The 20,257-nt window shown below is 52.1% G+C and overlaps 1 protein-coding gene across 1 annotated transcript in view; it reads right to left on the bottom strand.

Annotated features, from left to right (window-relative positions):
• Positions 1–10,329: 10,329 nt before the first annotated feature.
• Positions 10,330–20,257, bottom strand: part of LOC133274860 (adenylate cyclase type 10-like) — a 28,152-nt gene continuing 18,224 nt past the window's right edge. The window contains exons 15-27 of the mRNA XM_061464374.1: positions 19,268–19,421; positions 18,385–18,577; positions 17,766–17,852; positions 17,059–17,339; positions 16,274–16,410; positions 15,613–15,738; positions 13,838–14,092; positions 12,874–13,212; positions 12,575–12,641; positions 11,927–12,098; positions 11,440–11,547; positions 11,103–11,281; positions 10,330–10,531 (exon numbers count right to left, since the gene is read on the bottom strand). Of these exons, the coding sequence (XP_061320358.1) occupies positions 10,330–10,531; positions 11,103–11,281; positions 11,440–11,547; positions 11,927–12,098; positions 12,575–12,641; positions 12,874–13,212; positions 13,838–14,092; positions 15,613–15,738; positions 16,274–16,410; positions 17,059–17,339; positions 17,766–17,852; positions 18,385–18,577; positions 19,268–19,421 (2,300 nt within the window). The remainder of the gene's footprint in view (positions 10,532–11,102; positions 11,282–11,439; positions 11,548–11,926; positions 12,099–12,574; positions 12,642–12,873; positions 13,213–13,837; positions 14,093–15,612; positions 15,739–16,273; positions 16,411–17,058; positions 17,340–17,765; positions 17,853–18,384; positions 18,578–19,267; positions 19,422–20,257) is intronic.

A 20,257-nucleotide genomic window follows, 5' to 3' on the forward strand; every position in this document is an offset into this window, starting at 1 on the left:
GAAGGTGAATCCCATTGGTTGCAGATGCTGTCCCTACGTTAATATTTTTTTTCCTCCCCATAAAATCTAGTCTTTAGGTGCTGTTGCAGAATGACTCTAAGAGCAGGACCATAGAGTTCTGGAGGACTGTGCAAGCAAGGCAGGGGGTGGCCCCCACAGGTGGTCGGAGACCGGACCTGGGAGGACAATGTGGAGGAAGCTGTGGGGGGGCTAACCAATACTGTTGTGCCAAGAAGGAGTGGCTGAATACCACTCCTATATATATGTGAACTGCGTCACAAATAAAGCAGAAGCTGCTTATCACCCATATTGGGTTAGCGTGTCTGCTTTTCCTCGCCGCTTACAAATGGAGCCCGAACAGGGACGCAGACTACAGGGCCCTGGTCGCTGGGGACCCGGATTACAGGGCTCCGACTAGCGGGGACCCGGGATACAGGGCCCCGACTAGCGGGGACCCAGATACAGGGCCCCGACTAGCGGGGACCCAGATACAGGGCCCCGGTCGACGGGGACCCGGATACAGGGCCCCGGTTTAACGGGGACCCGGATACACGGCCCCGCTCGACGGGGACCCGGAACGGCGAGTGAGCGGCGCCGGCGGCAGTGGCCGGGAAGCGCGGGCAATGCTGCTGCGGTGGCGTGACGGACCCGGGTGCTCGGACTAACCGAAAGGAATCCGCCGCTGGGGCGAACCAGACACTGCTGCGTCGGGAGGCCGATCCGGAGACCGAGGTTACAGGACGACCCAGAAGAAGATGATCCGGAAAAGGCTGGCCATGAAAATGGACCGAGAGGTAGCCCTGGACTTATTACAGTGCTTTTTATAAGAGCGGGGAACTGAGCCCTGAACTTTTTACAGTGCTTTTTATAAAGCGGGGAATTGAGCCTGAGACTCTAAAGCAGCTAGCAGGTCTAGCGGCTAGGGAAGGCTAAGGGATTTTTTTTGCAGATCCTAATACAATATTTGAGGAGAGTGAGTGGCGAAAGTTTGGTGATGAACTATTTGACTCAGTGCTTAATGATTATAAAAAGGCAAAGAAACTCGGTAAACCACGGAGGGAAGTAATGAACTGTATAAAAAGATACAAGGCAGAAAAGAAAACTGCCGCGGTAGCAACGGAGAAACTAGGAACAGACGTCCCCGGTCGGTTGAAACCGGGGGAAGATTACAACTCGTTCCCCCCCCCAACTCGCGGGAGCACAGGGTTTCCCCCCACCCCCCACCCCCACCCCCTTCCTTTTCTCCCCTTCCATCAGAAGGTGCCGCGGAGGAGGTGCAACCCCCTGCTCCCCCACCACCCCAGTTCCGAAAGTAGGGACTTTGAAAAGGACAGAGAAAGTATATTAGAAGGTATACGTATGATAAATGCCGAGGAATCCGAAAGAAAGAGGGCGGTGCCTCGGCGCCGGATCGATTGCGGCGCCACTTTGAAGCACGCAGTAGAAAATAGGGATCATGCGCGAGCGGGAGATTTAAAGGAACCGCGAGCCTCTCCAACCCACTATGCCCTAGAGTGAAAAAATTTTTAACTCAGTCACGGAGGAGCCAGGTCTGCAGATGGCTACATACCGAACGAGATACATCTGATAAGAAAGACACAGCTGCGAGCACCGGAGACCCCGAGTTCGGCGCAGGATCAGCCCCCGAATCCCCTGAATCCGAGCCAGATTTATATCCTCTGCTTCCAGACCCTGACTCTTCGTCTCCCGGGTGGGTCTGCTCAGACTTACTGGCCCTGGAGACGCTCAGTTGTAACAATGGATAATCAAAGAGGTGAACATTACCGGGGAATTTTCTGCAATGGGCATCTTTGCATATCCTGTGTTTACTACACAGCAGGGGGCTAAAGAGTGGGAAGCTCTTGATCTCAAAATAGTTAAGGAGGCCTGACAAACAGTGACCACGTATGCGTTACAATCCTCTTATACTCAAGCTGTGTATGTTATGATTTTTTCTTGCAACTGACAGGGGGAGCCCATACAGTTTCTCTGTGATACTCATGTACTAGAAGTTGGTAAATATAAGTATGTCCAGGTTTCTATCAACCCTTGGAGACCTCTGTAGATACTGCTGGCCACTTCTTCCAGCACAGGCTGGCCACCTGTGTCGGAATGAGTGTGCATTTTGGTCAGTATAAAAGCCCAAGCCTCATACGATGTGGGGGAGGCAGAGCCTCTGCGGGGACGCCCGCTAAGGTTGAGCCTGCCACCTCGCACTGCAGTGATGCTTCTCGGAGCTGGTTTGCTGTTAGTCTCCACAGGGTCCTTGTGCCACGTTCTGTACGTGGGACTGTAGTGGGAGTAATGATGGCTTTTGCAGGGACTTAAAAAGAGGGGGGGAGGGAGAGAGAGTAATGATGCTGCACTTAACCTGTTTAACCCGTCTACTTCTCAAGAACTGAAGAACTGATAACCTGGGGGAGGGGGTATATTGGTGTCCTCCTGCCTACAGGTCCATGGTGACTGCCTGCAAAGTTTGTCAAGCCTTGCCATGAGCTGGACAGACGAATGGATAAACCTGATGCCTCAGCTACAGGAGCTGACCGTGATTACCCCAAGCAGAATGAGATAGAGGAAGAGAAAGAACAAATAACTGCAAAACATCACTTGGGGGCAACTGAAAAGTAACATCCTGAATATGTGTGCTTGTAAAATAGCTATTATTAGAGGTTGTGATTTTGTGTATAAAACCACCTGTATTTACTAGCTAGTTGCTAATAAGAAACTGCACCTTGTACTGTATAGATTTGTCACTTGTAAAAGAGATGTTAGAGTATGGAAATTTGCAGTAGCTGCTAGAAAATGCTAAGGCAAAAGCTAGAAAAATTTTAATACAATGGTAGTGTTATAAAGCAGGTGATGGAACAAATTTAAGAGGGGGGGAGAATTCCACTGGTAAGAAATTTCTTTGGCTAGTCCCTCACTGCCATCAGCATCTTCAACATGCTGCTGCACCCTGTAACAGTTACTCTGCTAATGTAAATGTGTGTGTGCCTTGCTGTAGTAGCAACTTGTTACTGGATGAAGCAGGTGAAACTGTGCATTGACAACAAGGTGCAAGGACTGAGGCTGACCAAATGCCTGCTACCACAATCAAGGGCAAGACTGGGTTGGCTTCTGTGTTTGCCACCAAGAAGAACCTTTAGCTCCGCTGTTGGCTGCAACCCAGCAGGCGTGGAGCGGTGGGGACACATGCCATGCCAGAAGGATCAGAGAGCTATACAGCCTGTTATCAGAGAGCCATACAGCAGAAAAAAGGGGCAGGCCCAGGCAGCCTCTAGTTAGCGTATGTTGGAAATATAATCTAGCCCGGATCCCCTGCTCAAGTAGAGCCACCCAAACCATATATAAAACATAAAGGGGGAAGATGTGGAGACGGTGTTCTCACAGGAGAATGCATAAGTGGTACATAAACTTTGAATAGTCCTGAAAGATACAGCAAGGCCATGGGAGGCCCGAAGAAGCTTAAGCAAGCAAGATAAGAGGCTGGAATTCACCAAGTTAATGAGAACTGTGGACTGTTGGCAAGCTTTCAAGGTTGAGTTCTCACAGCTGTGTTTAAGCAATTATATGTTAGTCACTAAGGGTCTTCAAAACATGTATCCAATCATAATATGCCAAATCACTGTAAGTGCTTCAGCTCAACTAAGCAGACTGGGTTGCTGAGTTGCTAAGCAGACAATTCTACATCGAAGGCAATTCCCGATTTGTTTTAATGTTGACTCTGTAAGACATGCAACACTGCAGAACCTTTTGTTGTTGGAACAGGGACATAGATGTGAAGAGTCTGATGGAATGTCTTGTATGAGTCTCTCTGATTATGTTAATTCGATGCACGCACAGCTGAGAACCCTGGCTCAGCTTACCCAGCAATAGTAAATGAGCAATATCCTAAGAATAACTAGATGGTTGTCTTCACGGGGCATTACAGGTTGAGTCAGACACTGCTGTTTAAAAGTATTGCACTTATGTATCATGATTAGGTTAATCATCGTAGCTATTAGACTTGTTTATAGTTGTGTGATAAAACAGGTGAACAGAATAACCCATAATGCCTTGCTTGCACAAAGAAAAAGGGGGGAATTGTTGCAGAATGACTCTAAGAGCAGGACCATAGAGTTCTGGAGGACTGTGCAAGCAAGGCAGGGGGTGGCCCCCACAGGTGGTCGGAGACCGGACCTGGGAGGACAATGTGGAGGAAGCTGTGGGGGGGCTAACCAATACTGTTGCGCCAAGAAGGAGTGGCTGAATACCACTCCTATATATGTGTGAACTGCGTCACAAATAAGGTAGAAGTTGCTTATCACCCATATTGGGTTGGCCTGTCTGATTCTCCTCGCCGCTTACAAGGTGCCACCAGTTCATTTCCCCAGTTAATTCTTGAATCCTCATGAAAAATAACGTAGTAAAGCTGGGATAACCCCAGGAGTGGAGGAGCAGGCTTGCCTGTGCTACACGTTCCCTGCATTGAGGGTCTGTTCTGCTGCAGGTCTGATGCTGCCAGACACAGGCAGGGGTAGGCAGGATCAAATGCAATCATTAGGCATGTTTCATAGGATTGACCAGGAAGAGTCATTCCTGCGTGAGAGGCCAGGCCGGGACCTTGTTGAGAGCCACAGAGTGGCTGGCACATGCCCTTTGTACCTGGGGGGACGTTACTGGGGTCCATTTGGGGGCGTTTCTCTCTCCAACCACAGCCAACACCAACCAATGCCACTCATCTTCACTGCTGGAACCCCACCAAGGTCGAGCTGGTCTAGTGCCGAAAAAACATCAGGGCTCAGAGCTGTTTAATGCAGAGGGGAGAAGGAGATGAACCCCAAGCAGTGGCTCTTACACAAGAAGTAATCAACTCTGCAGCGATGCCTTGCACTATTTTCTGTTTTGCTCTGTCCCAGAGCACTTAAATCAATCCAGTTTAGTCTCACTGCTTCTCAGGTTAAAAATCCCCCCTAAGACAAAATCTTCCAGCTTTCAGAGGGGGAAAATCTGGGAAATGACCCCTCCAGGATACATTCACACTGACCTAAATGAGGTTAAAGCCGCCTGCTGAAGCAAGAAAGTGCAGGCATATCACGCAGTGCACTGATTGATTACTATTAAGACCACACAGACATGGATATTTTCCTTCCCGCTTCTCCCAGATCACTTTGCCAGGATCCCAGTGGCACCCAACAGCCAGACCACGCACATAAAACCGACAAATGAGACTCTTCATCAGTATGGTGTGCTGGGTTCAGCAGTAGCAGTCATTTTCATCCTTCTTACTAGCTGGTGCAGTGCTGTGTTTTTGACTTTAGTCTGAGAATAATGCGGTAACACACCGGTGTTTTTAGCTGTTGCTAAGACACCTCATGCCATCAAGGCAGAGATGTAACATACAGATGGGCTCGTGATCAAGGGGTGAACTTAACAATGGACACTATTGCCAAGGTTATTCATGAGTGTGAAACGTGCTGCAGTTAAGCAAGCCAAGCGGTTAAAGCCTCTTTGGTATGGAGGACGATGGCTGAAGTACAAATATGGGGAGGCCTGGCAGATTGATTGTATCACACTCCCACCAACCCGCCAAGGCAAGCACCATGTGCTTACCGTGGTGGAAGCAACCACCGGATGGCTGGAGACACACGCCGTGCCCCACGCCACTGCCCGGAACACTATCCTGGGCCTTGAGAAACAGATTTTGTGGTGACACAGCACCCCACAGAGAATTGAGTCAGACAATGGGACTCATTTCTGGAATAACCTTATAGACGCTTGGGCCAAAGAGCATGGCATTGAGTGGGTATATCACATCCCCTACCATGCACCAGCCTCTGGGAAATCGAACGGTACGATGTTAAAAACTACACTGAGAGGAATGGGTGGTGGGACTTTCAAGCATTGGGATACACACTTACCAAAGGCCACCTGGTTGGTCAACACCAGAGGATCTGCCAACAGGGCTGGCCCAGCCCAGTCAGAACTTTCACATACTGTAGAAGGGGATAAAGTTCCTGTGGTGCACATGAAGAATTTGCTGGAGAAGACGGTCTGGGTTATTCCTGCTTCAGGTAAAGGCAGACCCACTCGTGGGACTGCTTTTGCTCAGGGACCCGGATATACTTGGTGGGTGATGGGGGAAGATGGGGAATTCCCGTGTGTACCTCAAGGAGATTCAGTCTGGGGGGAAAACAGCCAATGAACTCAATTATATGCTGTTGCCTGGTATATAACACTTTTATAGCCCATCAGCTGGATGCCCATCCCCACCACTCTGGGCTTTGAAAAGAAGAAATGTGCTGTCATGATCATCAGTGGAGAATAAAGTCATGGGAAAAGCCAGCAGCAGCAGCAGAACTCTCCTCACGTCACCATCAACTGACCCTGACTTCCCTCCGACCATCATCCCAACAAGGAATGAACTTTGACAAAACCAGGTGAGCTCAGGGGAAGCAGGGGGAGGAAGAAGGGAGAGGAAAGAGCGAGCGGCTGTGTGGTTCTGGGTTACAGGCTCAGCTTAAACCACGAAATACGGTTATTACAGTGAAGGATGATGGAACGGGCTAACACTCAAACCGGGATGGAGGAATGCCCTAAACCGAACCTAAGTAATTTCCTTAAAAATCATAAAGAAACAAACTGGGGAAGTTGAAGGGGGAGAGAGCAAGGCGGGGGGGAGGGGGGGGGGGGGGGGGGAACCCCAAAGGTATGAAAATAGCTTGGGTGCTAAAGGGGATCCTGCTGAGCCACAAGACCCACCCATTCCTTCCTCTGAACATACTTTCTTGGTGTTTTACCGGCTACTGCGAGGTAACAGCTGTCTGGGGAAGCAATATTCACCCTTCATGTGGGAAAAATGGAACTCTATCAATAATCAAGGTAACTGCAGCCTGCAAAATGCACAGGGAAGAGGCAAGGCCAGTCATGCTGTGCTTGAAGCTTCCCTGAAGCTGTTTGTTCAGGTCAGCTCTTCCATCCGCTTTGTCTTTCCCTCAAACCCAGGTTTCAAGCCCCTTCCCCAGTTACCCCCAAAACCACCCCACGCCACCGTCTCCCACTCAAACCTTCCCCTTCCACTGTTCCACAGGTTCCCAAAACCTTTATTTCACACACAGCCCTTTCCACCCACTTCCACAGCCCCACACACTCTCCTCAGGGAGAGGCACCCTCCCCACACCGCAGCTCTGAACCTCTGCAGCCACCTACAGGGCTGGGAGCAGCATTTTCGTTACGGGAAACCCCTCTCATTTGGAGCTAATGTAGACCTGCAGGCTCCTGGAAATCTGGGAGCAGTGTTTCCCTCAGGAGCCCCCATCACCTCAACCCCTCTCTCGTCCGGGACAGCCTTTCCGTTGTTTCCACCTTCTTTCTGCACCTCAGCCCCGGGGCATCCCCTCAGACCACTCCAGGGGGCGGAAATACCATCTCAGATTCAACTTTTCCATTTTACATCTCGCTCAGGAGGCTTGTTGTCCTGAAGTTACCCTCAAGTTTTGCTGCGGCTGGAAATGAAACCACCTGTAAGTGGCCATAAAGCTGCCAGCGGCATGGACCAGCACCCTTCCGGCAACGAGACTACCCGTCCTTTGGAGAGGCAGCTCTCTCGACGCCCCAGAGCCCAAGGCTGGTATGAGCGTGGCTCTCTTACCAGGATCCCTGCCCAGCTGCAGAGGACTGGATGTGGCTGGGCTGGATATCACACTGGGACTCCCACCCTCAGCCACTGACACGTGCTCCCACTGTACCTGGCAAAGGAAGGTGGCTCTGGTAAGCTCCTCCAGGAGCTGAAACCACAGCCCTGAGCACAGTGAGCACGCAGCTTTTGCTCTTCATGTCACAGAATCATAGTATCCCAGACTGGTTTGGGTTACAAGCGACCTTAAAGCTCATCCAGTCCCAACCCCCTGCCACGGGCAGGGTCACCTTCCACTAGAGCAGGTTGCTCCAAGCCCTGACGAGCCTGGCCTTGAGCACTGCCAGCGATGGGGGAGCCACAGCTTCTCCAGAAGAAAGGACCTCAGCTCATGGCCAGGGAAAAGGCCACATCGCCCAAGGCCTGGCTCAGCCGGTAACTTGTACAGGTGCTGCTGGGGCCAGCCAAGTGCTCGGTTGGAGTCTCATGGCCCTCGCACCCCAGCCCATCCGCAGCGGGGCGGAAAGCCGCAAGTGGCTGGGGCTCCAGGCGAGGTTCAGTGCTCAAGGCGGTGGAGCTGGCCCCTCGCAGCAGTCTAAATGCACCAAACAGCTTGCCTGTGCTCCTGACTGTGAGGATGGAAGGCACGGACCCAGAGGTAGAGTACAAGCTGGATTGCTTATTACAAGGATTACACGACATTTATACGCTTCCAAGCAATTAGCCAAGCACCTCTGTGTCTGCCTTGCGGTTACGTTTACGACATCGGGCAAAAGGTGTACCTGATCTTTCTTATCAACATCCTCTTTCCAGTTCTGACATCCTTGTTCCTTCCCGCAACGCGGAGGTGGAGGCGGCACGCCCGTGCTCTGCAGCTTCTTGTCCCGCCGCCACCAGGCGCAGCCCCTCGCCGGAGGAAAGCCGCCGCCGCTGCCTCCGCCCGGTTCTCGCGGGAGCGCCATTTTCCTTCCCGTCGCTTCGCCTCGTGACGGACGGGATATGTAGCATTCAGATTTTGGGGCAGGTTTACATCACCTTGATTTTCTGCTGCTTTTTTAATGTTTCTCCACATGTCATGCGCTGCGTCTACCTGAGCCGGGCAGGGCCAGGCAAACACTGGTGATGGCTCTGGGATGGGCAGCGAGTGCTGCTGACAGCAGCCCCAGAGCACCCAGAGCAACAGGAGAAGCCTCGCTCGACCCTGCAGACCTCGCAGCGTGCGCAGCAGGACCCCAGGCACGAGCCAGGCTGGCCTCGCCACACGCGACGTCACAAGGGGGGGTCAGTGCACCCTGTGCCCTGGAACCGGCAGATCCCGCTGCAGCCGCCCTCCGCAGGGTCCTGCTGACCCCAAAGAGAAGGCCCCGGCCCCCAGGACTCTCCCAGCCCTGCAAGAGGCCGCACAGCGGCAGCACTAGCAGTGCTCCACTGACTCTGGAGCGAAGGAGATCAACAAATGCACACGTTCAAGAAGTTCCAAGGAAGGCCGTAGGGCATCTGGGCTGTACCAGTAACACGTGGGTGAGGTGAGACACTTCACTTGGACTGAGGATGGGAAATGTACAGTGTATACACCAGATGGACATGTCAGTGAAGCTGTACCTGTCAGTCTGAGGACCCTTTTTACCATCAGGTGACTACCACTGCTGGTAAAAAGTACTGGAAGTTGCTCATTTCCCTGCCTCCAGGTGTGAACTTCCACCTCATGGCTCTTCTAACTTGTTAAGACTTGGATGATATTGAATGCTTGCAAAGGATTTAATCCAGGGAGCCACTGGATTTGTTTAGATGAGACCACTGGGCTGAAGATAGTATTCATAGTATTACGTGAAAACTAATACATGCTTTTATATAATAGACTTCTATAATGCAACAGGATTTTAAAAGCTCTTTTAAAATGACTGCACTTGGCTGGAAAATCCTTGCGAAAAGAGGTAGATAATTTTAAAATCAATTTAAACAATAAGTAAAATGGAAAAAAAACCAACAAAAACCCAACAAAAACCAACCAAGCCCAGCAAATACTCCCAAATAAATGCCTACTTCTCCTGTCCTTTCCCTTCTCTGTCCTGCTCCTTTTGATGCAGCCCAGGATATGGTTTGCTTTCTGGGCTGTGAGCGCACACTGAAGCCGGCTCAGGTTCAGTTTCTCATTGACCAAATGCTCAAAAGGAACATGACCAGCAGGTCAAAGGAGGGGATCCTGCCCCTCTACTCTGCTCTCATGAGACCTCACTTGGAGTATTGTGTGCAGTTCCATTGTCCTCAACATAAAAAGGATATGGAACTGTTGGAACAAGTCCAGAGGAGGGCCACGAGGATGATCAGGGGACTGGAGCACCTCCCGTATGAAGACAGGCTGAGAAAGTTGGGGCTGTTCAGCCTGGAGAAGAGAAGGCTGCGTGGAGACCTCATAGCAGCCTTCCAGTATCTGAACGGGGGCTATAGGGATGCTGGGGATGGACTCTTCATTAGGGACGCAACAAAAACCAACCAAGCCCAGCAAATACTCCCAAGTAACTGCCTGCTTCTCCTGTCCTTTCCCTTCTGTGTCCTGGGAGATATTTACAGATCCTGTAACAATAAAAGGATTTAATCTGAATGCGAAGGGACACATGAATATTTAATAATTTGTATGTATTGCTTCTTACGGTACTACAAATATTTGGAGAGTACCGTCTTTCTCCAAATGTAAGATAGATGGTGGTAATGAACTATATGATCATTTCCAAGCCAGCATCATAGCTCGTGCAGGCTGCTGACAGATACAAGTCCACTGCCCTGTCTGTGCTGGCCCTCATGCGCGCTGCCAGGCAGGACAGCCTCCATCCAGCAGAAGTGCCCTCCAGCCTGAAGAGGTGCTCCAGTAAGGAAAGACAGCGGCTCTGCCGCAGCAGCCAGGCGAGCTTCTTCTTCCTGCCAAGCAAGAGAAACTGCTAGGCCCAGAGGCTTTAGCTCTACAGGCTAGAGCCTATGAGCTGGGTCAGACAGGGCCAGGGGGCAAAACGGGTGCCAGACAAGACCGTTACACTTCCTTGGAGGAAATAGAGCTGATGGAGGGGGAGCTGCCAGAAGGGAAAGGGGCAAACAACAAGTACCACAGTGGGAAGCTGGCCGCTAGAGAGGATGTTGGCCTGACAGCACCAGGGGGGCCAAGCTCCTCTTACTGCTCCTTCTCCATGCCCTGGTCCTGCCTCCAGCCCCCCCACCCCTTTTCAGTACAGCTCTCTCTTCCCAGCCAGCACCAATCCACTGCCACAACTCGTGCCAGCAGACACATCCCTGGCTGCAAGCTGCTTTGATACCCTAAGGTATGCTTTGTTCCAAGGGCCTCAGAGGGAGGGAGGGAGAGAGGAACTTTATCGTTCCCTGTTCTACCCTCACATTGCTCTGTGTGGCCTCAAGCCTCGTCAGGTCTGTGCCCATATGCCTGTGACCAGGTAGGAAATAACTCTTTCTCCCCCGGGTTCTTGGTCGTGTTTCTTACTGGGCCTTCTGTGGAAGGGAAGATGCTCTTCTGGCAACATAAGCGGCACACTGCAATTTTTCAACCTGCGACCTGACAAAGTCTTCAGCGCGGTTCCGGGGAAATGGCCTTCCAAGCAGGCTCAAAGCCTTTCTGATCATTTTCTTTGCCAGCTCTGTGCGTCCCACACCATAGCAGACCTGCACAGGAAAAGGGAAACATCGCAATGTGGACTAGATGCCCAAGAGACTGCAGGGATCTGCCAGTGGCCAGAGAAGCCAGAGCTCTCCTGTCCACTGCATCTGGGGAAGGCATCCAGCTCCATCACTCAGGAGATCCCTCCAGACCGCGCCTTTACCTCCCCTTTGAGGCTGAAGAAGGTGGCATCTTCAAAGCGGGATATCACATTCGCTTTACTCTTTAGAGAGTTCCTCAGGATATCTGCTTCGCTCAGCTTCCTGAGGGCCTTTGTGAAAGCACACGGAGAGCAGGTGAGATTAGTGCAGAGCCCATGGCTACCCTTGTCCTCCCCCATTGCCTCTGGCATCTGTCTTCAGAGGGTCTGCTTCTTCCCCTGGTGATACCTGCACAAACAGTCATGTTTTTGACTGTGTGCCTCAGAGCACAGGCACCACGGATCGTTCAGGCCTCCTCCCTGCTAATGCCCCTCATGCTAAGGGCACAGCACCCAATGCCTCTTCCCACACAAGAGGCAAACCAAAGGAAGAAGTGAGGCTCAGAGCTCAACATCTTCCTTCCAAGGACCCACAAAGTCGTGTCCTAGTGCAACGCAAACTTGTCCTTCCCAGAGCCAGGCAGGACACACTGCAAGCAGGGCGACTCACCATGTAGTAGTTGGAGACATGCAGGTAGGCAGCTGCAGTCTCCAGAAGATAGTAAAAGGCTCTGGCAGCATTGCCCAGTGTTGTGTAGTGGTGAACCAATGGCACAAGCACTGACTCCACGATGCCTTTGCAGTCACATGAGAGCGCATTGTTGTCCTCTCTGTCAGTCGCACTACCCAGAGGACAGTGCCCAGGGGAAGAAGAGAGCAAAGAATACAAGGGTATCATCTAGAGTGGTCTTCCTTCCCAGAGACAACATCAAAAGCCCTTTGTGCAAAGCAGAGCAGGAAGCCACAGACAGGTACTAGTCATACAAGTCCTTTGGGAGGAGGGAGTAAGGAAGAAGCTAGGCTTTCTGTCACCTCCCACAGGCAAACCACCTGAGCCCTTGTGGTGGCTTTTTCCCTGTAGATTTTGCAGTACTACTCTGCAGGAACTGGAAAGCGAGGGCTTCTTTGACACTGAGCCGTGGGCGTCCTTAAGCACTCACTCATCTCCACAGCCATCTCCTCTCAGCTCCCACCCCACGGAAAGGCTCTTCGCTAAGCTAGAGTCACGGCTGACAGCCAAAAGCCAGCATTTTCTTTGTCTCCTCTGCACACCCTGAACTCACTCGCTTCAAAAAGAATCAGAACCTTGTCTGCTCACCCAAAATCCTCTTCCACAAAAGCTTGCTGCTGCTGCTGCTCCTGCTCCTCCTGAGTATCTGTAATACCTTGAAAGAAAACCAGGGACACCTCCCACATGTATCCTGGGATAAGAGTTGCTCTCCCTCTCCCAGTAGGCCTGCAAGGATCCTTGCAAGGTGCTAACACACTGAGGAAAGTCTGCAGTGGGTGTCCACTCCTGCTGGGCTCGTTCCTAGCAGATCTACTCCCACTCGACCCCCAGCACCAATCCCTGGGCTCCCGGAGGGCCCAAATTACAGAGCATGGTGCACAGCATACCTGCAGAGATGTAAAACCTCTCCTTCTTCAGCTGTTTTCCAGCCAGCACCAAGGCCTTCCAGCTGTGTGGGTCATCCCCATCATCAAAGTCCTTACAGCTCCCTTTGTCCTGGGTGCTGCTGACAGCGAAGCGGTGGAAGACAATAAAGTCCCCTTGGCCGCAGCTCTGGCATTTGTGTGCATACCGCTCCAGGAAGGCAGCACACTTGGAGTGCAGGGTGACCCGCTGTTTCTGGACCCACAGCTCGTAGGCAGCCTCCCGCAGCAGCGGCTTATGGAACATCAGCACACCAAATGGACACCCCACACTCTGCTTGCTTGGGGGGGAGGTCTCCACACCTGCAAGGCAAAGGGCCTTTGTATGAGCCCAAGCTGTGGCCAGATGGGGAGCCAGTCATGCCTCGGTGCAGATCCTGAATAGCAACAGTGCTGCTGCACGCCAAGCCCTGCAGCATGGGGTGAAAGGGCTGATGCTAGCACAGCCTTGGGGATGCAGTTCTCAGCTGCACTGGTCCAGGCAGGAGCTGGGGATGTTGTTGCCAGCCAAAGCAAGCCCCAGCCAGCACTTTCTCCCCGCTCTTGGCATGGCAGCCACCAGCCTCCTGAGCAGGAACCCTGCATCACAGGGTAATCAAAGCCCAATAAAAGCTTGCTGAAGACCCTGGGCCATTCTGGAGGGCATCTTTTGTCTGGATGCTGCAGGTGGCTGGGAGAGGATGTCAGGGATTCCACTCGTCCCATGCCTGCGCTACGAGCAGCACTTGGATTCAGGGGAGCAGAGGCATTTGGGACAGCTGGTGGGAACTTCCCTCCAGTGCAAACCTAGTGTGCTTTCAGACTGACTTGTAACAGCTTTGACAAACCCATCCCCAACAGCCATGCCAGCCCTCACAGGAAGGGAATCACGCCACGCCCTTAGGAGCCCATCTGGGAGCTCCTTGTCCACCCCACTGCTACCACTTACCAATCTCTGCCTGCGGAGGGGTGGCTGGCTCCTTGCTAGGATCTTGGACGTCTTCTGGCTCCTCAGTGCTCTCCGTCCACTTGAGGATGTTGTCACTCACTAGACTGTCCAACAAGGTAGTCATCTTGTGCCTCATTCTAATCGGAAGAATGTATGACAGCAGCTGGGTAGTGAACACCGGCCCGATGATGGCTGCAAACTTCAAAACAGTCTGCTCCAGTGGGGTGATCTCGTCCAGCTGAGCCAGCACAATCTCTGTCAAGGAGAAGCCACACGTCTCAGTCCTACCTCTTCCCCACACTGAGGCTGGAGGCACTGCAAAGATTCGACGCATGAACAGGATAGGCTTTGGCCCTACACTGGCCACTTCTGGGCAATTGCAGCCCAGGACAGGTGTCTGCACAATGGCTCCGCTCCTACTGGATTTGCAGTTCACAGGGCCTGGGAAAAAGTGAGACACTCAACAGACACACTCCCCCACTGGGATAGGGCAGGATCCAGCAGGTACATGCGTCCCACAATGTGCCCTGCCAAACCTGGACTAGGTTTTTGCCAGCCCTGCAAGCAGGGAACAGACAACTTTCACCACCTCAGAGGTGAACTCAGAGCTCCCGAGAAAGGTTGTCTCAACTCAGCCAGACCTTACTCTTCTTTTCTTTGACTTTTCTTCTTGGGTTGCTTTGGGCAAAACAACTTAAGAGCAGGAATGTTTCTTCAAGGTTCATACAAATGGCTACTGACAGACAGGAGGGACATTCAACAGTCATTGACAGTTCCCCTGGCTACAGGTGAACTTCCATGAAAATCCACAGGAAAGTGGTTTATTTTTTTTAATTACGTGTGTCTTGGGTTCAGCAGTAGCAGTCATTTTTCTCCTTCTTAGTAGCTGGTGCACTGCTGTGTTTTTGACTTTAGCCTCGGAACAACGCTTGTAACACCGACGTTTTTAGTTGTTGCTAAGTAATGTTTAGTCTGACCAAGGATCTTCTGAGTCTCATGCTCTGCCAGGGAGGAGGGGAAGCCAGGAGGAAGCAGAGACAGGACAGCTGACCCAGACTAGCCAAAGAGGTATTCCATACCACAGCACATCATGCCCAGGATGTAAACTGGGGGCAGTTACCAGGAAGGGTTAGATCACTGCTTGGTCGGACTGGGTATCGGTTGGCAGGTGGTGAGCGGTTGTATTCTCTTCCCTTGTTATTTCCCTTATCATTATTATTATTGGTGGTAGCAGTAGTGGTTTGTGTTATACCTTAGTTACTGAACTGTTCTTATCTCAACCCATTGGAGTTACATTCTTTCCATTCTCCTCCCCATCCCTCCGGGAGGGGGGGTGGGGGGGTGGGGGGGAGTGACAGTGTGAGATGCGTGGCTGGGCTTAAACCACCACAACATGCCATGAAACCACTGTTAGCTGGGGAACTCAAAAAGAAAGTAGCAAGATAGAAGCTGTGTTCAAAGGTGAGTCAGAGGCAAGTCAAATTTTTGTCCCAGTAGAAGATTTGCTTCTGTGAGAAAAGGGAGTCATTTTAGTGTTGCATCAACAACTTTTCCTCTTCTACCTGCTGCTGGAAAGCAACCAGCAGGCTCAAGCTGCTCCACACACAGGAAGGAAAAATGGTTGCCCACAATGCCAGGACTGTTGCTGGTTGGAGCAGAGCCACCTTTTCCAGCCCCAAAGCTGAGAGGGTGACTCTGCAGCACAGTGATGCCCAGCCTCCCTCCAGCCCCTGCGGCACAGCCAAGAGCCAGCAGAGTGGCTCTCTGCCCCTCACCTTTCAAGTTACTGGGCAGCATGGTGCTGTCCAGGTTCACGCCTGGCCTTACAATGCAGATCATGGCCGCAGCCCCTGCTCTGGACCTTGAGCTTGCTGTGAGGGATGACTCCAAGACTGCAAAAGCTAGGTGGAGCAAGAGAGAAGGAATGAGGCAATTTGCAAAGTGACCTGCAGCCTGAAAATGTTTCCAAGTTCACCTGAAATAGTCCAAGGCCCCTTCACACCACACAGTACAGGTGCACTGACCTGCGGGTGCTGAACATGCTCTCTGAGCAGAGCAAAATAGTTTTCACTGGAAGTTTCCCGCTCCTGGCCCTCACCTCAAGCTGGAGTTTGTTCTCAGTTAAGCTAGCATTTGGCCAACATAAGTTCTGTGCTCATGAGAACGTCTCACGACCACAACCTACGTGGTCCAGAACCATTTCCCCTGAGGTTTAGCCCCAAGAACTGAGGCCCCTCCAAGCCACAACTTGTGAGCCACTGCTTTGGCTGTCCTGACAACAAGGCACACAGAAGCCCGTGCCTCTGCCAGGCCAAGTTCTGCATGATCTGCTGCAAGATCTTACTCTGCCCCTAATCCATGGGGCAATGAAGGGGCAAGTTTGTGCTGTAGGGAATGCAACACAGCAACTCATTAGTCAGTGGCAAAGGTTCTTACTGTTCAGGTTCTCCCAGCTGTCCTCTGCTTTTTCACCCCACTTCTTGGTGCGGAACAAGAGCATGTCGTTGCAACGAAGGAAGTGCACCAGCTCCTCCAAGTAATACGGGATCCCCAAGCTTCTTTGGACAAGGAACCTGGGCAGGAACAGATCCAGCAGTGATCAGCACAAGAGAAGTAGAATCATAGAATGGGTTGGTTTGGAAAGGACCTTAGGATCATCTAGTTCCAACCCCCTCCCATGGGCAAGGACACCTCACACTAGACCATGTCGCCCAAGGCTCTGTCCAACCCGACCTTGAACCCTCCCAGGGGTGGAGCATTCACCACATCTTTGGACAACATGTTCCAGTGACTCGCCACCCTAAAAGGAAAAACAGTTGAGGTGGGTAGCAAGCCACTCAGGCATAGCTGGGGAGCCAGCATCTTTGTCACAGCTACACCTCACTTCTGAAAGGGAGGTCCTCCTGCTGGCATGTGGTTTTTGGCCCCCCTGAACCTCCAGCCTTTGCTGAAGTCCCTGGGGAAAGACTTGCAGACAGTGCCCAAAGCACAGAGCAGCAAGCCCTGCCTTTCCTCTCCTCAGGAGCTTAGGTGCTCTCTGGCAGCAGGGCAGACCTCTGCCCCAGGGAATCTGCCACACAGCCTGGCCACTTAGACCAAGCCCTTTTCACACCCCAGATATGCTTGGCCTTGGGGGTCTTCCTCCCTTCCTCCTTGTGAAACAGCAAAGGGTTGGCAGCTCCTATGCTTCGTGTCCAGGGAGCTCCCCTGCTCCAACTTACCTCACTAAAGCCCTAGGGATGCTGACCACTCTAAGGTCCTGGCAGAGCTTCTGCACCACAGCTGAAGGTTTCAGCTTCTCTAGTTGAAAGCAGATGATTTTATGGGACATCAGGTTGTTTGCTGTGGCTTTGTGAAAGCTCTCGGTTCTTGCAAAGCCGGGACATAAGCTCATGACCATGAAGACAGAGATGTTCCAGAGCAGAGGTGCCATGATACTCCAGGAGGCGGGGTCAATGAAATGGGCATTGTCGATGACAAATATGGCATTTCTGTCAATGGTCTGGAAAAAAAAGAGTTGTTCTGAGGGGAATCCAGTGGATTCTCAAGTGTCTTACAGGGAAGGAGATTTTGCCTCTGTCTCTTGAGAGGATGCTCTCAAGTCTCACCCCAACCAACTCCGTGCTTGGAAGCTTCCCAATGCCTAATTTCTTTGAGATTTTCAGGTCATGCTTAACATCACCTGCCCTGCAGAAGGAGGGAGCTTGGGCAAGGGAACGCAGAATTCTCTCTCCTCCAGGGAACGCTTTAAGGGAGGAAAGTTACTAGTATGCTTGTCGGGCTATGGAGAGAACATGGGGGGTTTCTCAGGCCCTAGAGGGCAAGGACCAGGTCCTCCCACCCACTCACACTGCTGTGGCGCAGAGCCCAGAGCCAGCAGGGTTGTTTTCCTCCTCTGACCCAGAAGGAGAAAAGGAGAAATGCTCACCTTCTCTAGCACTTTTGCCCAGGTTGAATGCAATTCCTCTTTCCTTTGCATTTCATGCATTTGGCGAACCTTGTCTGAAATGGGAAACTAGACAGAAAAGCAAAGTCAGGGAGAAACATGTCTCCAGGGCTCGCTACACCTACCCACCAAGCAAGATGGCAGAGCAAACCCTCCCTGCTCTGCCTCAGCACCTTCCCTCTCCCCAGCACGGGTGCAAGAGGCCACAGTGGGACTTCAACTAGAGCCTAAAGCAGAGGCTCAGGCAGAGCTGCATCTTGGCGGTGGGCTGAAGAGCTGGTTCTCTGACTGTGGGATCTTGGGCTGGCTGGAGCAGACCACTCACACAGCAATGACCTCAGCACAAGGTCAGACCCAGCCTCATTCCAGTGCTGCTTCCAGAATGCCGAACAAGGCACCAGGCACTGCCAGATGCAGCGCGGGACATTAAGTCACCACATACAGGCAGCCCCCGGGGCCAGGAATGGGAAACATGTGCTGTGACCCCCTGCAATCCCTCCCCCTGAGCTAAGGCACTCCAGCAGCCTTAGAAGACTGCTGAAGAACCAGAAGGGCTCAGGAGAAAGCCTTCTCCAGGGTCAGAGAGGCCTCTCGCTCTCACCTTGACAAGGAAGATGTCATTGAGGAGGCAGTAGTTGCTCTCTTCGATTATCCCGTTGAGATTTGTCCGTAGCACGTGCTCCCTGGCACTGCACGATTCACACTCATGGAGGCCCATCACCCTGGCCATCAGAATACGCATGGCAGAGAAGGACTGCCTCACGTTGACCTCTAGCAGTTCCATGCCAAATACCCTGCCATGCAAAAGCAAAAGGCACTGAGATCCCCAACGGCCCAAGTCTTCTAAGACAAAAGAGCTGGAGTTGCCTTTAGGGGGAACTCTTCAGCCTCCCACTTCAAAGTGGTACCGGGAGTTTCACTCCTTGTAAGAGAAAGGGCACAGAGAGGCAGTTGCTGCCAAGCCACTGGGAGAGCTAGGTCCAGACCCCTTCTGGTTTCTGCAGCGCTGGTCCATGTCTCCCTACCTCCCTACTGCAGAGGGACTTGCAGAGCTAAGAGGTGATCATGGAGCAAGTGGAGTTTGCCTTTGGGCTCCAGACCTTAGCAGTCTGCCTCTCAGCCACAGAGAGGCTTTTCTGGCCCAGTATTCCTTCTGGGAAACAGTCAGGGGGCAAGCAGGGCTTCTGAGACAGGCCACCCTGCTATATGTTGCATCTGGAATCCAATGCAAAGCACCGAGTTTGGGCTTTTTCCTTCTATTTGTGAAGGAGGAAACACCACAGGTCAAGAAGCACCTCCAACACCCCAAAGAGACAGGGGTAGGAGCAGAGCACGCAGGAGATAACTATGGAATGCCTCCATGAGGCTTTTTGAGGAGGCTTCAGTCCAAGGCCAAGGCACACTGGCCAAGGGGCTGGAGCGTTCCATGGCTCTTAGGGATGGAAAGAAGCAGTGTCCCAAAACTACAGGACAAAACCCTGTACCTGCAGCCAGCAGACTGGCCTAACTGGGACAGGTGATTAAGTAATTGGCTCTTCCCAGCGCCCCTTGCGCCCTCAAATGCCAGTATGTGTCTTTGTCCAAAACGGTTAGAGGCTTCCAAGCAGTTGACAAAGAGGTCAATCTCCTTCTTCCGACCTGTGAAGACAAACAAGAAAATGAGCTGCTGGGGCATGCTAGAAAGCAAAGAGCCGTCCCTTTGGCTGGTACCCTCCACCACAGCTTCCCTCCCACTACCACATCTGGCAGCCTACGATACCCCTGCTGCCTTCCAACCCTCTTGTCCCAGCTTTTGCACCTCTGCCTTCCTCAGAGTGGTAGCGGATGCCCTGTCCCACAGAGATTCAGACAGCCCCATGCAAATCCCCCCTCAGGGATCCAGTACAAGGCTGGAAGGGATGATCTGAGTTGCTTCAGGCAGCTGTGTCCCAAACAGACTTAGAACATCTTCTCCTGGCTGCACGACTGGCCACAGAGCACATCAGTGTTGATACACAACCGTGTTTTAGTTCTTGCTGAAGAGGGCTTGCACAGCATCAAGGCATTTTCTATTTCTCATGCCACCCTGCCAGCAAAAGCAGGCTGGGGGTGCACAAGAAGTTGGGATGGGGCACAGCTGCAACAGCAGACCCCAGCTGGCTTATTTCATTGCATATGATGAGTGCTTCGCAAGAAAAGCTGGGGAAAAGGAGGAGGAAGGGGGCACATTACGAGTTCCTGGGTTTGTCTTCCCAAGTCCTTGATACACATGTTGAAGCTCTGCTTTCCTGGGAATGGCTGGACACCTGCCTGCCACCAGGAGGCAGTGAAAGAATGCCTGATTTTGCCTGTCATGGATGCACAGCAGCTGCTTTACCTATTAAGCTGTCCGTATCCAGTGGGCTCACTTTTACCCTTCCAATTCTCTTCCCCATCCCACTGTGGGGAGTGAGCAGCCGTGTGGGGCTGAGTTCCCTACCGGGGTTAACCCATGA

This window comes from Pezoporus flaviventris, unplaced genomic scaffold (genome assembly GCF_033815535.1).
Source record: "Pezoporus flaviventris isolate CSIRO_AGI_PZ_B2104156 unplaced genomic scaffold, CSIRO_AGI_Pfla_v1 ptg000002l, whole genome shotgun sequence".
NCBI lineage: Eukaryota > Metazoa > Chordata > Aves > Psittaciformes > Psittacidae > Pezoporus > Pezoporus flaviventris.